Genomic DNA, 18,205 nt, shown 5'->3' on the forward strand with positions numbered 1-18,205 from the left:
CACGAAAAGCAGTGGGGTTTGTAATGGGGAAAAAATGGAAATGCACAAATGCTTCAGAAAGGTACTCTAAAGAAAATGCTGTACAGTTTTTCCTTCAAGTCACCAAAAAATGTCCAACTATTTATTTGGTGGGGAGGAGGTTCTACTCACTTATTTGTGAACTGCAGAAAATAAAGAATCTCTCTGTGCCTACCTTCCACCGAGGCAGGTACATTTTGCTCCCATCGCAGCTGCCATTATCGTGCTGCTGTCACCCCACTTTTAGCTGGTGCTTCTATCAAGCTGAAGAGACTCAGCCTGGGCAGGTGTCCCTGCAAAGCCTCCTTGGTCAGCTTCTGTATCCAAGTGTGAACAGAAAGAGTGTGCTTGGGATGCCTCTTCCTAGAGACCACTGGGAAAAACTGCTGTGGGTTGCTAGCATTGGTAGGAGCAATAAGGGAGTGTTTCTTGGTTATCACTAGATGTATCTTTTCCTTAAAAAAAAATATGTGGGAAATTTAAAACTTAACATTTTCAAAATCAAATGTATCTATATCCCTATTTTTAGCAAAACAGGAAGGGAGTGGTTACAGGGGTCACTTCTCTGCAAACACATACACATTTATAATTATATATGTATATATATATTAATATACATATACATATATATATATAATTTATTATACATACATATATATGTATATACACATTTATATATATATATATATATATAAAATTAGTAACATTATGTACATTTTATTTCAATAAAGACGTTAAGACAAACAGCATAAAGATGTTCAGATGCCCTAAAGATAAATACATTTCAGAGATTCTCATTAAAATGAATTTGTATCATTTTCCTGCAAGCAAAATACCTTTAGCATTCTAGATAGCAAATGCCTTTCTTTCTTTCTTTTTCTTTCTTTCTTTCTGCAGAAAATCCACCAAAATTTTGTTTCAAATGAATAATGATTTTCCACAAAGCAGGCTTGCTCTACATGCTTACTTTTTTTAACAGTTCAGTGACACAATGTGCTAGCTACATATACAACAGATAATATAGTAAGAAAACACTCAACCTGATGAAAAGTTAAAATCTTCATTAATACATTGGAAAAAGTTGATATAACTCATGCCTTTTAAAATCAAAAAATACAAAAATTAAATGTTTTCCTAAAAAGATTTTCCTTATTTTAAGGACTCATTTGAAAATGAAGCTGCGTGTAATTTGTACAATAAAATTGTACAAGTAAACAGGTAATATACATAAAAAATTAATTGACATACTTCTCAATTATCAGTTGTCCACCTTTAATTTCCAATACTGTACTTTCTTTAACAAGCATACAAAATATCAAACTTCTCTTTAGAAAAAGTGCCATTCTGCAACACCCTTTACACAAAAACAGCCCGAGCCTATGGCATGTCAATGCAGTTTAGAGGCAAAGCTTACTAACTTTTACAAATTTTTCCCTTCCATAAAAAGCCTCCTAAAAAGGAGATTACACTCCATTAAAAAAATATCAGCCTCTTTGTACAAGCTGCATTAGAGAACCAAGGCTTGAAAACCATTTCCATATAGCATAGAAAACCACTCTGATAGCATATCAGCTGCACTGGTGGCAAAGGAGTGTACTGAACCACAGGCTCATGCACAGTTACCGTGGTGGCCCTGTCCCTGCTAGGCAAGAAGTTTAGCGTTGATTGTAACAAGCTGCATAGCAGAGAGACCAACCCACGCAAGACAGTTTCAAATACTGAACTGCTCTCCACAATACTTCATTCTTGGAGGACACTGAAGGCAGAAGTAACTGAATTGCATTAGACCAAGCAAGCTCTCCCCAAGGACTTGTATTATGCACAGTAGACTCTGAGGTATTGATCCTTGTCCATCAGCCATGTGCACCACCACAATAGATCATCTCTGTCCAGAGTACATGCCATCACAATGGTTTAAATATTCTGAATATTAGTAATTCTTATATTTTTTCTTATCTAGCCAGTCTCTTGATTTTTTTTGAAAAGATTTCCACTACAGTAGAATATTACAGAAACAAAAAATATATATTTAAACGCAGATTTCTAAATGAAACTTACATGGAATAAAACTAGATATTTTTAAACAAATATACAGTATTCAGGCAGTCAAAGCAGGAAAATGGCCATTCAATTGTATAATAAAAAACTAATAAAACTTGGCTATTCCCAGAAAAACTATGAAGCCGCCTCAACTAAAAGGAATGCATAATGAAATTCTAAACTCTAATACAAGTCAAAAATGTAAGAAGGTTATAAACCTTAACAGGAAAAAAAAAACATTTACTGGCCATTCCTGTTGAAATGAGAATCTTAAAAGTAACACAAAGTGGCTATAAACCCACTTAGAGAGCACCGAACAGAGAGAAAAGAAAAAGAGTCCATTTTCAATCTCTGTTATTTCATAAAATCCTGTGTGTGTGTTTATAGGTCAAACTGCTGGTGGCAGAAACAGAATTCTTTAAAAACGGCAGATGTCCTGTACATAAAAAAAATTATTGGAGTTGCACTAGTTCTAAAGACGCTTCTGTTCTAGCCTACCTACTGTATGGATTCCATTTGGCGAATATTATTATATAAAGTTCTTCTGTAACCCTTGATTATTGTTGGGCACCAGAGATAAGAAAAGCGAGACAGGGTACAAAAATGCAAAAATTTCAACAGTAATGGCAATGTTTTTGTTTTAGTCCAAAAAGAAAAGAAAAAAAAAGGTCCTGCATTTTCTTCTCCTTCAGCTACCTGGCAAAGCATTGGTGTTTAGTCAGGGGGTAGTAAGTCGTGCAAGCGAAATCTGTCTCTGATGTGAGGTCGAACATCTTCATTCTAAAAAGAAGCAAGGAAGGAAAAACCAGTAACTTCCATGTCTCACATGCAAGAAACAGCGCTCCACTTGTAAATGCATAGTAGTTCTCCACCACAGCAGAAGAAAAGATGTCAACAGAGATTCTAATTTTCAACTGCTCACCTGCAGTTTTCCACAATTCCCTTTTACTCAAATGTTATGCCTAAACCTACTTCTATGCAGAATTTCCAAGTACACTGACTTCTTGCATGCATGTAAAATCCAGCGAATGATTTTGCTGTTGTTCCTCTCCAACCCAATTCCAGAGACTCAAGGCAGCTCCACTAATCTAGCCATCCTCTGCAAAATTCCACATTGCTCGGCCTCCTGAAAGCGTTCATCCTTGAGCTTTGGCAGACTTTACATTTACTAATGCAGAAGCTATAGCAGGAGCGGGGAACCGCCAACCCATGTGCCAAATTGGAACCTGTGCTGGGCCACATTAAGCCAGGCAGGCTAGAGGTTCCCCGCCTCTGCTCTAGCTTCTTATTCCCAAACCACATCAACCTGCCCCACACCTAATGAGACATGCAGCATCAGGTGTGGGGCAGGTGCACGAAGTGCCAAACCTTAGAAGTGCACGCCTGATTGCTGCCACCACCAATTGGTGAATGGGCACTTAAAAAGCTAAAGGTAAAGGGACCCCTGACCATTAGGTCCAGTTGTGGCCGACTCTGGGGTTGTGGCGCTCATCTCACTTTACTGGCTGAGGGAGCTGGTGTACAGCTTCCGGGTCATGTGGCCAGCATGACTAAGCTGCTTCTGGCGAACCAGAGCAGCGCACGGAAACGCCATTTACCGTCCCGCCGGAGCGGCACCTATTTATCTACCTGCACTTTGACGTGCTTTCGAACTGCTAGGTTGGCAGGAGCAGGGACCAAGCAACATGAGCTCACCCCATCGTGGGGATTCGAACCGCCGACCTTCTGATTGGCAAGTCCTAGGCTCTGTGGTTTAACCCACAGCACCACCCACGTCCCTCTGAATGGGCACTTAGAGCAAGCCAAATGAAATTGGGTGCGCTACTAAGTTCCCCATGGGGAATTCCATAGTGCAGCCAACCCCACAAGAAAGCAGAAGTAAATGACTATCAGCTGACATATGCTAACTTCAAGCACCATGGGACTTGTTGTACTACTGAGCTTCCCAAACTGAACTCCACAGGGAGTTGAAGGGGCTTGCAAAGAGCAGAGGAAAAGCTCCTTACAGGCAGCCCTGCTAAGTGTTTTGAAGTGCCCGTGATCAGCTGATCAGTGGTGCTGAAATCACTGTGCAGAAATATTTGCAAACCCTGCATGATGATCTGGAATCCCAAACAATGTTTTTTTAGGGAAGGCTTTTTACATCAACATCAGCATCCTGAATTATGCCCAGAAAGCAACACAGGGCCACTACACTTGTAATGCTATCAGGTTTTAAGAGGAAAAATTCTATCAAAAGATTAATCACTGAAATACATACCATTTCTACAAGTTTCTCCAGAAAAGGAATCAATTTTAGGAGCTCATTGTCATTTTTATCCATGAACCAGCTCTCTATAGGAATTCCATTTGAAAGCTAGAAAAAGCAAAATATCAGAGGCAATTTTAATTATTTATATATTTTTATTTAAATTTCTAAACCCACCCTTCATTCAGCTCACAAGGCATATTATAATTAAATACATGCAATTAAACAGGCCAACACCAGACATATGGTCAATTGACAATAATTGCTGAAGCGAGTTCAGGCAAGTAGCAATGCCATCTTACTGTGAGTTTCATTTTTGGCAATTCCCCTATGAGCCCAACAGTCCCCAAATATGAAAAGCTGTAACGGTGGGAAAGAAGGCTGGGGAAAGCAGTTGGAAACTTCAGTGCATTAAGTGCATCTTGCCTTACTACAGATTGTAGCCACAATCAATACAGTGCAACTTCTATTTCTGTCAACGGATCATATCAACACTTTGTTTCCTCTCCATTCCAGAGATTTCATGCTTAATGCTGAAACATCCTGGCCCCTAATCCAGGAAGGCGTGTGAGGGCAAATCTCTTAACATGACCAAAACTAATACAGGATAAGGTCAACAGCAGTGTCCTAACTCTGATTCAACCACATAATTTTACATAAGCACACTTTTTCAGTATTTATCATGAAATATTGTGGTCGCAAACTGCCCTTCAAATTGTAACGTACCGGATACGTTTTGTGGTGAATTAGGTACTTGCCCCCACATGCATAAACAAAAACCATGCTTTTTTACTTGCTGAGGCTACAGATGAAGTTACGTTAGCATTTGTTTTGTCTGCAAAGCCAGCTGCGGAGAAAAAACACTCACCTGATAGGCAAAGGCTTGTGGTGAATTGTCAATAATAATAGTTTTTGAGAGATCTCTACCAAGGATATTTAAATCCTTTATGTAGTTTCCTTGTACACAAACACAATGCTCACGGAAAAGTCGATGCCTGTATTTGGTTAAAAGAACACATTCAGATTACATGGAGAAAAATGTATATGAAGCAAATGCTGCTTTTTACAAGATTTCCTCCCTTTCATGGGATTTAATGTTAAGAATTGTCTTTTTATTAAATGGTAGTTTTTTGGTGTGTGTGTGGCGTTATATCTATTTGAAAAATAGATGTTAAAAACACAGCTAAAGGTTGCTTTTTCTTGGCTGAAAAATAGGTTTTTAATTCTCTGCAGTACAATATATTTACCATATATATATATATATATATATATATATATATATATATATCACGCAAAACCAAACAAGGCCTTGTGTTCTTAATGATTAATTTGACCAGGAGGTGGAGCACCTGTGCTGTTAACTATGGAAGAAAATCAGGCAATGATGAAGTGTTTTTACAATGATCCCGTAACATCTGGAGAGAACGCAAAGACAGCCAAGCCTCAACTGCCATCTTTCACGCACAAGTCCACCAGGAGAATTCAGTTGTTGTTCTTATGTTGTTATAGTTTTCATGTTTGAGCCTAATTTATTTGTATTGATTTAATTTTTACTATAATCTGCCAAAAGAACTTTTGTTATTGTGTGGGATATAAATATTATGAATAAATAAAATAGGACGGCTCATCTTCAGGGTTCCAAACATCCAGCTGTGTCTTCCTTCAGAACAGTACATGCTATCAGGCCAACAGACCCCTCCCCCCAAGTTTCTGTTTTTCCTTCCCAATATTTCAACATTCTGTGGCTCCTGGACACTACTGAGCATGCCCAGCAAACATTTGGGAGTTTTTCTTTTTTGCTTTTAAAAATGTTTTGTACTTCTGCATACCTCGGGGTTCACCCAAGCGTGCCGATACCTCCCTCCTGTTCCTCAGTAGCCCAATTCTGTCTGCACTCAGCCACATGAGTTCACTATTAGAAGGAACAAGTGGGACCTGCAACAAAATGTTGCATCATTAACACGAGTGCTTCTCTTCAGACTTCCAGTCAGTCACATATTTTTCCAGGATACTAGGTGCTGCTAGGGACTCAAGCAAGTCAGTCCACCCCACCCCCCATTCCAGGCCAACTGAGTATCCTATTTTTCATTTACCAGTACACTCCCTCATATATGTAGGAAGTGCTACCTCACTGGCAGGTAGTCCCATTTTTCTCCCATGTGGACCCTTCAGGTGATGCTGGACTCCAACTCCCGGCACCCCCAGCAGCTAATCAATGGTCAGGGATAGGGATGATGATGGTCAGGGATGGTAGGAGCTGTAACCAACCACATCCAGAGGGCCCCCACAGATTTCCCACCCCTGCACTAGACCATCTGAGTTGCTACCACATATATGAATAAAATGGATAATCAAATCCTCCAATAGCAGACTCAAGGGGATTGAGTGATGACAGGGAATTGAAGCCAAAATGGGGTCACTGAGAATCAAGAGGAATATTTTAAAATGCTTAGTGATCCCTAAAGTATGCAGAAATACAACACTTAAAAAAACATCCTGTGGCGATCACACAGGGTCCCCAGACATTTGACAGTCTATTGATCCCTGTGCCACCACTGTGATTGCCTCCTCGCTGCCACCAACCCGTTTCTCTCGGGTACACATGGAGTCCAGACAGTTGTTAACATTAACAAATAATCTATTTTATAAGCATGAACAACAACTTATAAGCATGTTCCTAACAACTTCAAACTGATTATCCCAACTATCTGACTCCACCTAACAGTTCCTCTCACTCTCTCACATTAAAACTAGACCAACCCACAAACTTATCCTCCCTCTTCCTTCTCCAACTCCCCACTGACTTCCAAACAACTCCAACTCTAACTCCTCCCCTTGGGTTCCCACTGGCCAATCACTTCACACTCATTTAACCCTTTCCTTATGACCCACCTAGGAGGGCGAATGCCACACACCCCCACCCCGGAACATAAGAGTCCAATGAGAACTGAGCATGCCACCAGTGGCCACTGCAAGCTGCTATGGAACGCTGACGTAATTTGGTAAAGAAAACTAGGAAATGGAAGTCTGGGGTGGGCAGAAATGGAACGAACTGGCCTGCTTGAGCCCCTCAGAACTTGGGGGAGGTATGGCTGGCAGGTGGGAATCCTGAACATGAGCACTCAGTAGAGCCTGAGGAGACACTGCAGCATTTTGTTGCAGGCACCCATTTGTTGTTGTACTGTTCAATGTTTCCAAGGTTTCAAAATAGCCTGTTTTCAGCGTTTTATCTGTGTTTCCATGTGTATTCAGATATGATAACTAAAATGCACTCAGGTTCTACATCATAATAGTGTATGCTGCAATTCTGATTAAAAAAGAAATAACAGCCACCACTTGGTCATCAAGCTTACCTGACCAGTTGCTTTTTGGGGTCTAGTATGTTCAGCAATTTGTCTGCATATACTTTCTTTGAAGCAGTAAAAAGAATGATCTGAAAATGAAGGGAGGACATTGTTATTATCTGTTCTACTGCTGAAGGCTTAGATAATCATACAAGATCCAAATTAAGTCCCTTTACCTCGTAGATTTGGGACATACGCTCCAAAAATTCTCTGAAGAATGGTCTTAATCTCACATAAACCTAGAATAAAAAGAAAAAGCAATTTTAAAATACACAGAATACAATAGGGACATTTTGCTTCAAATGGCAAGGGTTTCTGAAACTATAGTTGGTGGACAGCAGTGAAAATTTACAGTAAAATACTTATTATATTCAGTAATTGAAGAAGAAATAGTAATGCTAGAGAGGGTGTAAAATTCTTATTACTGTTTGCTTGTATAATTGGAAAACAAAACAAAACAAAAAACAACCCAGTTATTGTTTGGTTTGTATGTTAGTTTGTCCATATGTTTTATGATAAATCAATAAAAATTACTATTACTACAACTCACTCAAAAACTTGTAGCATCATCTATTGCACTTGATACAATGGCAATTGTACCAGGCAGTATCTTATTTTTATTTATAAGAATATTTATAAACCACCAACACATAAAAAGTATCAAAACAGTGTACAGTAAAATCATCATAAAAGTTTTAAAATCTTAAAATTATAGAATCATAAAATACAGAACACTTTGTCTCACCAAAACTGTATCAAATTAATTTTCTACAAACAAGTTTTCCGCAGGCAACAAAATACCAGGATTGTAGGTGCCTTGAACAGTGTTCCAAATTACTGAAAGCCTTGGTATGCTATTTCAGCAAGTTCCCCTATACTGAAAGCCTTGGGATGTGGAGAAACTAAAAAAGTATGGGATAACTGGGACAATCAGGAAAGCTTCTCCAGATAAGCACAGTACATAAGGAATAAGGCAGTCCCTTCAGGTAACCTGGTCCCAGGTCATTTAGGTTTATACACCTTTATAATACATTGAGCTTAGTTCAATAATGTACTGGCAGCCAGTGCAGAGCTTTCTTCATCCGTGTAATATGCAGTGTTCCATCAACAATTGGGGTGCAGCATTCTGCACTAGCTATAATTTCTGAACCAACCTTTAGAGCAGCCCCAAGCAGAGTGTGTAGTTCAGTCTAGAAGGTGAGCAAGGGCAGTACTACTGTGGCCAGACTATCCCTCCTGACATAAGTGTGTACAGCCTTAGCTGTACTCTGTAGCTTCCACAAGAATGTTCCTCAGCAAAGATCCCCGTTTAAAGCAGGGATGTGCCACCATTTAGCTCACAAAGGACACATGTGGGTGGTTAGCGACTGCATGCCTGTGGGCAAGGCTGGTGCTGGCTGGGACTGGAGAAAAGGAGAGCTGAATGAAGTGCACCCTGGGGCCCAAGGGTGCCTTCATTATGTATCTTAGGCGCCAGACAAACACATTCTCCTTCTCCCAGGCCTTTGGCTAATTAAACAATCTATGGCCTTTAAAACTATATGGGGTGGGAGGTATTGCTTTAGTTTGTTACTATGTTATGTATTTTTGTGCTTTTATATTGTAAATCACCCTGTGGTCCTTAGATGAAGCTAAAAAGCAACCCATTGCAGCAAATTGGGCTCAATAAATGGAAGAGATACAGCAGCAGATCCTTTGCTGTTCATCTGCTTTGGTGCCTGGGGCAAGTTATGGTGGGAAGGGCCACCTGTTTTGTATACAGAAGGTCCCAGGTTCAATCCCCAACATCTCTAGGTACAGCTGGGAGAGAAAATACTGAGTTCAGCAGACGAACTGTCTAAGTCAGCTTCCTATGTTCTGGTGTTCCCAAGTTATCCCCAGGCGCCTTCCTCCCTATGTAAACAGCATGCCCCAGTCTGGCAAACAGCTCTTTAGCAGGGTATGGGAAGAGTGACTGTGATGTGGAGGAAGGGATAACTCTCCCTGAATACCTTCCAGTCCATCCAAATTGTGCTCCCTCAGGTGGGTGGAGGATGAAATTCAGCAGTGAGGGTGGATTGAGTGCCTGTGGTGAGTCGCACTGAAGAGCATGAGAAGGTTGCTCTCTAGTGAACTAAAGAGAAGTCTTATTCACTGATTAACAATCCCTTCATCAGAACCTCTGCAAGTGCCAATACAAGTTATTAGTACCCAAGTGTGTACTGAGTACTGACTCATAGAATCACAGAGTTGGAAGGGACTCCCAAGTGCCATCTAGTCCAACCCCCTGCAATGCAGGAATTGGTTTCCATGCAGAAGAATAAACAATATTTGGCTGCAAAGTGGACAAAGTGGACATTATTTCCAGTTGGTGTCAATAATTTAAGACAGGCTATCAATATGCCTCTGTCTAAGGGAAAAGCACAAATGCTAAAGGAGTGAGCAAGGCCTTTAAAAAAACCTCAACTCTAGACTGTTGCTATATTTTAGGATACTTAATTCTATAGTATCTTTCAGTGCCCAACTTGCTTTACAACTCTCATTTGCCTTCAAAACCACACTGAGAAACAAATTAAGCAGATCACCACTTCCAAAGGACCACATGACAGAGAATTTAAACCCCATACTGCCTTCTTGAATCAGTACTGTCACAACAGGCCTTTGCAATCAACAGAAGATGATCATTAAAAAGGGTGGGGAGAGCAAAAGAGTGAACTTGCATGGTCTCAGTCATTCTTTGCACAGTTAAGTAACTACTTGAACCTTCCTTCCTATTATTATTAATTAAATTTTTAGTCACCAACTCCAAAGCCTCCTGATGACTTACAATAAAATAGTTTAAAACATCAAATAAGCAAATACAACCTGTAAGATAAATACAGCATAACCAAGTTTTTAACAAAGCAACAAACTAATAACAAAATCCACTCCTCAAGTATGGACACAACCCCCATTAAAATTAAAAAAAATCGAGCTACCCTGGCACATAGCATTAAGGGCACCAACTGAGAAGAAGATAGTAAACTGCCTGGGAGGAAAGACAGGTATTTGCCTGCTGCCACAAAGTCTGGTGCCAGGGGAGCATCTCTGGAGAAAGCACCCCAGAAATGGGGGACAACCACAAAAAAAAGTCTCTCTTGTTGCCATTCTGATTTTCAGCAAGATCTTGGAGGAAGTCTTCTGGATGACCAAAAGACCCAGATAAGCACAAGCTTGGCTGCAGTAATGGACCACATCACTACAACACTTGATCATCATTGCGAACATTTGCACCAAATTAGTTCTAAATAAATTATGTAGCAAATAAAGAGGACTCTGGTCCACAAAAGGCTTTTGATTGTTTTTGCCTTTTGGAATTTGACTGAATAATGGTTTTTCAGAGACTAACAATAATATTATGAAGCTGACACTTCACACTTCCTTGCCATTTTCACTGGGCCCATATCAAAATAGAAGAAATGACACTCAAGCGTAATAGGGGCAAACTCTGTTTATCTATAGCCATAGATGGCCGTGACTGCAATTTCAAGCATACTTGGAAACTGGTTTCCCCTCAAAGCAATGAAATGTACTTCCATATGTGAGCATTTGGCTTGGGAGGCAAAATGCTTAAGGGTTAGGACCAGGTCTGGAACATTTACAGCTGCAATTCTTAACCTGCTTACTCTGGAGGAGCTTTTTATGAGACTGGCAGTGGAATAAGTGGATAGAGGATTACAAAGGTTGAGGCACAGAGGTCACTAAACTCCTAACTAAATGTCCAAGTTTGCAAAAATCAAGTTTTATGGTGCTAGCCCTGTGCTAGGCAGAAAAGGACTGCCAAGAAACCAATCACTCAGTCAATCATTTTATTTGTATGCCGCCTTTCCAAATTTAAAACTATGCTCAAGGCAGCTTACAACATATTAAAAAATTGCATAACTACTAATGTAACAAAAGTAGTTATAAACACTAAACAAAATATCAAAACTATTGAACACTTTCCACATAATTTTTAGGATTTTTATTTTGGATTTTACAATTTAACAGCAACAGCAACAACAACCCCACCCCAAACAACACCCCCTAAACAATAGCCCAGCCCATGAACCAAGGAGGGGTTTGTAAAATTGGAACTCTACATTTATTCCACCCAAGACTCAAATGTGTTGTTGCTCACTTCAGCAATATTTATATAAAGAAACCTCATAAAGTAGTGTTTACTTCTCAGCTGTTCTCAGCAAGATGTAATATTGGCAAGCCACAGAAAAGATGATGATGCTAGCAGCCAATTTTCAGCTCTTGCTTTTACTATCCAAAATATTCTAAGGTAACTTCCTAACTTATCTAATTAAAGAGGAAGCTGAACATTGGTGTCACTAAATATGATTTCTTCTGGGGAAAGGAAATACCTCATTTTAAGCCTCAGAATTTTGGAAGGTTTTACAGAACAAAAAGACAAAATGGAAGTTTTAAAATTAGGGTAAAATACCTGGACAAGTGTCCATTTAAGGTGCCTGATGTCATTCTCCAAAGATACTACAGAGGAGTCCAATATCGTGCAACTTACATGAAGGGAAGCTGTTGCTACTCCCAGGTACATCACACAATAGGGACCTGAGAACAACAGCCGGGGTGAGTGCAGCATTTTTGGCAGTTGCTGGAACACACCTCCAACTCTTCCTCTTTCCTCTGTTCTTCGCTGACCGAACTGTTGTACACACAGTAGGTGGAAGCTAAGAATATGTTGTGAAGCACAACCAACAACTAGCAATCTGGTAGTCTCCATCAACAAAAGCAACTCCTGCCACACAAGCAGCACCTAACTATGAAGGAAGAGATGGATCTGCACAAGTTATTCCCAGGTCTGTATTTTTAATCCCTTCTGAGCAGAATAGCATGGGTCGATTTTACTCAGGCAAGGCAGAAAAGCAAGTCTGCACTAAGCTCTTCTGTAGTAAAATTATTTAAGCTTCCAGAACTCCTTCCTCCACCTGCTGGCAGGGAGAAAAGCCGCCACGTAGAAAGACAGCTAAGAGGAAGCCTTCTGGCTTCCTCATGCTTGAGCTCTTTACAAATAAATGAAAAGGAAGTGTAAAAGTATGCAAGTGTACAAGGAAGAAGCAGTGTGTCACAATACATCTAATATCTGAGGACGTGCCTGACAAAATTTCAAAGAATGTAATCAATACTGCTTAATTGCCAATGTTCCAGGTGGCAAGAAGACACCATGTGCATGACAAGTGTTTGCCCATTTAATTTATATAAGCAGTTTTATACTTCACTGGAACGTGGTTTTGATTACCTGGTAAATGACATCTTGGAAAAGGACTGGAAATGTGAGTGCAGCATCTTCCAGTTCATTTAGACTACAGTGGACTAGTGTTTCATCCTATAAAGAATTAAGAAATGAGATGACTTAGAAGGCAGGTAGAAATAAAGTATGCTCGGAAATGAAGCCCTCCCACCTGCAATTTGTACAGCATACATCTCTCTCTCTCTCATACACACACACACACACACACACACACACCTTTCTATCATAACTAATGCCAATATGTATTCCTTACCAAGTCTAGAACTAAAGAAAATTCTGGTGTGCTTCTCGTTTTCAATGGAAGAGCAGGCTTCCGATTAAGTTGTTCTTCTGTTAGTGGTGGAACATGTTTGATGAAGTAGTACCTAGAAGAAAGGCAAACCAATATACGGTTTGGTAATTTATTACAACTGCTGCTTTACAACTCTTGGGACAAATTTGGAAAGCAGCCCTGGCAGGCTAATGTAATGGACTACCAGGGCAGTAAGAAGACATCTTCAGCAATCCCAGTCCCCACTGGATGCAGGATGGAAATAGACACATAACTAATCTGGGAAGCCCTGGAAAACTTTCCTGTATTATACAATGGGATTCAATGGTGTGCGTGTGCAATTGTAATGTTTTGGGATCAAATGAAGGTGTTTTGAGATAAAACCTTTTTATTCACACAACTACGGACTGCTGATTTTTCTTTTACCAGCAGGTCTTTTTTTTTTTTTTTTTTTTTGAGTAAACGTTTTATGTATATACAGGCAGATCCCCATTTACATGGGGGTACATTCTGAGGCATCACAAGCACCAGCGGGATGATATAAACCCACCCCACTCTACCCCACCCCCTTGCAGTGCCGAAAATTGTGCGCCTGTCAGCAGTCATGCACGTGCTGATCATGCGCAAATGGGGAAGTACCTGTATCTAAGTGGGAGCTGTAAATGTTGCAGCAGCGTGGCATACTCCTGCTCAGGGTTCTAGACAGCTGACTTGGCTCTCTTCCAAGATATTCTATTCTATTCTATTCCACCCCGCCCCCCCCAGTTTACCCCCCCCCCCGACATCAATAATTCTGTGACCAGTAAGCATGCAGTCCTCACTGGGTTGTTGTTTTTTCAAATGCCTCCATACATTTTCCTTTTTTTTTTTTTCATTTCTGCAAACCATATGGTTCCCTTGAGCACATCAATACCTCTTCCTTGTTTCTCAGCAGCCAAGTTTGGGCTCACTAGCTGAGTTTGCTGTTACAGAACGTAATGTATATTTTATTCTTCTTAAACCTTGTAAACTCTGCTGAAATCAATTTTGATGAAGAGCAGTATAAAGAGGGTTCAAATAAATAAATGTTGATTTTACTGCTATGGCTCTACAACTGAGGCTTGTAGAACTGCTGCAGTATTGTGCTCAAAATAAATGTTAAGTACTGCAGTCTTCAACACTGACTCACAAAGCTAAGAGGGCAAAGTATTTTATTTCTCAAAATGTCATTATCTAGAATTACAAAGTGAAATCAAACATGAACACATACGGATCAAAAACTTCCCAGTCTTCCTCATAGGCACCTTCCGCATGAGCTGATGAGTAACCACTGTCCGGAGATACTGGTGCTAATAAACACAAAAGCTCCTCATTAGTTCTACTGAAAAGGGGAGGAAAGCTCCAGTTAGCAGCTAAGTGGAATATTCAATAATCAAAATATTTCTAGTCTCCATTTTTGCCTTAAATTACATTTAATCACATTTTAAGGATTATTTTTTTTAGTCTGTTCTATTTAATCTGTGTAAGCTTCCATCAGTCCTGGTGTGGGGGAGAGGTAGGATATGTGTAAAAATGTAATACTACTAAAATAATTAGTGGGAACCTCCCCAGAATGGTCCTACATATAACAGTTTCACCTCCAATAACAGCTTTTATCAATCTATTAAAGTCTTAAATGCTAAGTTTCAAGTGTCAGCTATAATTTCATTTGAATGTTACAACAGAGCATAGTTAATGACACGCTGAAACTAGAATGTACAAACGTAAGACAGAAAAAACCACCATCCATTTCTTCAGCTACACTCTCATCCACCAAAGAGTTATTCCTTTTGGTTTTCTTTTCTTTCTTTGGCACTAAGACACTCAATGCAATTACAGTGGTACCTCGAGTTACAAACATCTCAGGTTACAAACACTTCAGGTTACAAACTCCGCTAACCTGGAAGCGTCGCTTTGAGTTGAAAAGTTTGCCCCAGGATGATAACGGAAATCATGTGCTGGCAGCACAGCAGCAGCAAGAGGCCCCATTAGCAACAGCACGCCTCTAGTTAAGAACAGTTTCAGGTTAAGAATGGACCTCCGGAACAAATTAAGTTTGTAACTAGAGGTACCACTGTATTTAGTTCTAAGTTGTGAAACTCCCTCCTCATAGAGGTGCACCTGGCATTATATATCTTTCAGTGAAGGCAGAAGATACGCCTCTTTCCCCTGGCTTCTGACCTCTGAGATGTACATTTTTAAGACCCACATTATTTCTGTGATTGTAAGGTGTTTTCAACATGGTGTTTTTATTGTTGTAACCCACCCTGGGACCTAAGTGTGAAGGGTGGATAAATAAGAATGATAGTAATAACAACAACAATAACAATGATTGTTAATCCATGCTCAGATAAACTAGATTTACACCATTCCCATTCAAAATTGCAGAGCACTGTTCAAAAGAATAAGTCCAGATAAAAGCTTCTCTGCTCCTGCAGTCCAAGGCTATAGAAACGCTTGGAGTATCTCAAGGAAGGGAAGTTTAGGACATCATTCTCTCCCAACAGACTGCACAACCATGCTGGTCATGGAGAATCTTGTGTCCCTGAGCCATTTGGTGAGGGCGTACCCCCCCAACCCCCCAAAATTAGTCATGTACATAAGATTTAAAAACAACCACACCAAAATATGCCTGGTTCTTACCAGTGAGAGGCGGCAAATCACGATCAGTTACATCCTCTACTTCCTCCAAGCCATTGTTGATCGTAGATCTGACTTGCACTGCTTGGCTAGTATATGATGCTCCATTGGCTGAAGTTGCAGTGCTAGTGATAATCTCATCCACCTGCTCCATATCAAGCTGCTTCACTATTTCTTCAGCTTCAACAGCTTGCCCCGGAGAGTCTGAGCCGGCTGTCCCTGAAATGATGTTTTTGGTTCACAGATTGCTATTGCACTTAGGTAAGAATTAACATTCTTATTTCATTTTTAGCTTCAGAATCTTTAAATATTTTTTTAAAAAAGAGTAATCAAAACATACCTCTCTTTTGCCCAGCATTGATACAGGAGATTACTTTTTCTAAATTGCTATTTTATTTTTAAGTGTATATAACACATTAAACATAGGTTTGCATAATACTTGCCATTTTTATTTGCTGGTGAGAAAAAATTGAAGACGGGAGAAAATATGGTCCCCAGTAAAGTAGTCCGTGGAGGGCTGCCGGTTGTGGGATTATCTTCCAATTTTCCATTTTGCCTAACATGCTGGTTTGTCATTTCATAATTTCCAGCTTCTAGAATGCAGACACAAAACATTTGACTTGACAGTATTGTACAATGCTCACATTGTTCCTGATGTCATTTTTACTACATAGGTTGGAATGACCAAGTCACACAGTATCTTCAAGTAAATTTCCAGGGCCAGAACAAGACATTTTGCTGCCTGAGGCAGACTTCTCCTTGCAGCCATACTGGAGGCGAAAGGGGAGCTGGCATTACATCCGAACACAGTCAATACGTATGAGTAGCAATAGCAATATTTTTCTTTCTTATCAGGATTTCAGTAGGCAATATTTTCAATCCATACAAACACATGCTTAGTTCAACAAATACTTATTTCAGGAGTTTAATCCTCTTAAAACTGGAACAAGAGGTTTCTGCATTTGTTTTACAGTAAAAAACCCCACAAAAAACCCTGCAATTAAACACCAGAACAGCCACTCAATATCTAGGAAACCCATAGAGCTGATGAGATTAAGGCAAATCCTGTGGCCTGCAGTCTTCAAGGCAGTAAAGCAAGCAGCATCACAATTGGTCACCTCTGACTACCAAATCCCTATTAAAGATACAGTTATTTGCTCACAACATGTATCCAACAATAAACAGTGGCTGCTTGCACCATAATCTATCTGGAATATCAGATAGATACTAAAGTCAGACAACCACCCACCTGCAAGCTCTGTCCACTCAGTTGTCAGGGCCTTCTTAAATATGGAAGGGAAAGGGTCAGTTTCCCTCCCCCCCAAGGTAAGAACAGCTTAATTTGCATATTATTGCCTAGTGGAGCAGCCAACTCACCCAACTATCCTCTCCTTCCTAAGGGAAACTAATACTGTTTTATTTCTTTTCTTAAGTGATCCATTTGTGTAAAACAAAAATGCAGTTCAGCATGTTAAGCATTAACTGTCCCCAGTGCAAACAATACAGCCCATTTCATTGAAGGAGGAAAAGGAGCGGGTGATCCTGCTAACTATGCAGCTACAAGCTATGCAAGAGTGCTCTGCTCCATTGCCAAACATCATTAACCACTACAGTGTAGGTGAGGTGGGGTGGGGTGGGGTGGGGTGGGGTCAGCCAACGTGCTGCCCTCCATATGTTGTTGGACTTCAACTCCTATCAGTTCTAGTCAACATGACCAATGGTCAAGGACAATGGAGCTGTAGCCCAAGATTTGGAGGGCACCATGTTGCCTACTCTGTCAAGAGGTTTGAGTGGACACGCATCACGTTTCAAACCCTAGTTTAGTAAGGCAAAACACTCTTTTAGCCTTTGTTTCTAACAAAATAAATAATTCTGGATTCTAAGAGAAGTTTAATTAAGGAAGTTCATGGAAATATGGTTTTGTGTTCCCTTCTACCTACAGCAGACCCCGCCCCCAATGTCCCCCAAAATCTTCTCTGGACGTTTGATGTTGTGCAGGGGGCTGCTGTGGGAGGGAAAAATCCTCCCGTACCATGCATGGGTCCTAAGATGGTAAGAAAATGAAAATCACAGCCCATCCCTTCCTTCCGTCAGGAGTCCTCCCTGCCCTTGTAATATTGTTCAGGATGGCCAACCAATACTCTGCAAAGGCTACTGTGGGTGGGGGTCACAAGTAGCTGGGGGGGGGTAAGGGAGGAAAGGAGGGGACTGCAAACTTTTCTTCTGTGAATTTTCTTAAACTAACTTCTTTAAGGACCCAACCATTTTGACTTATGTCAGATTGGGCTACTGTAAGCATCAAGAAAAAATACTGCAATGTATTTTACACAATAAAGGCACTAGGTTTACTT

At 40.2% G+C, this 18,205-nt stretch overlaps 1 protein-coding gene across 2 annotated transcripts in view; it reads right to left on the minus strand.

The window, feature by feature from the left end:
- Nucleotides 1-32: 32 nt before the first annotated feature.
- The window catches only part of CTDSPL2 (CTD small phosphatase like 2), a 40,033-nt gene continuing 21,860 nt past the window's right edge, over nucleotides 33-18,205 (minus strand). For both annotated transcript variants that reach the window (XM_079953602.1, XM_079953601.1), the window contains 10 exons: nucleotides 16,298-16,447; nucleotides 15,858-16,073; nucleotides 14,446-14,524; nucleotides 13,179-13,290; nucleotides 12,914-13,000; nucleotides 7,827-7,889; nucleotides 7,660-7,739; nucleotides 5,175-5,301; nucleotides 4,319-4,414; nucleotides 33-2,838 (listed from right to left, as the gene is read on the minus strand). In XM_079953602.1, the coding sequence (XP_079809728.1) occupies nucleotides 2,773-2,838; nucleotides 4,319-4,414; nucleotides 5,175-5,301; nucleotides 7,660-7,739; nucleotides 7,827-7,889; nucleotides 12,914-13,000; nucleotides 13,179-13,290; nucleotides 14,446-14,524; nucleotides 15,858-16,073; nucleotides 16,298-16,447 (1,076 nt within the window). In that variant the 3' untranslated portion in view covers nucleotides 33-2,772. The remainder of the gene's footprint in view (nucleotides 2,839-4,318; nucleotides 4,415-5,174; nucleotides 5,302-7,659; nucleotides 7,740-7,826; nucleotides 7,890-12,913; nucleotides 13,001-13,178; nucleotides 13,291-14,445; nucleotides 14,525-15,857; nucleotides 16,074-16,297; nucleotides 16,448-18,205) is intronic.

The sequence above is a fragment of the Podarcis cretensis genome (genome assembly GCF_951804945.1).
Source record: "Podarcis cretensis genome assembly, chromosome: 14".
In the NCBI taxonomy this organism is placed as follows: Eukaryota; Metazoa; Chordata; class Lepidosauria; order Squamata; family Lacertidae; genus Podarcis; species Podarcis cretensis.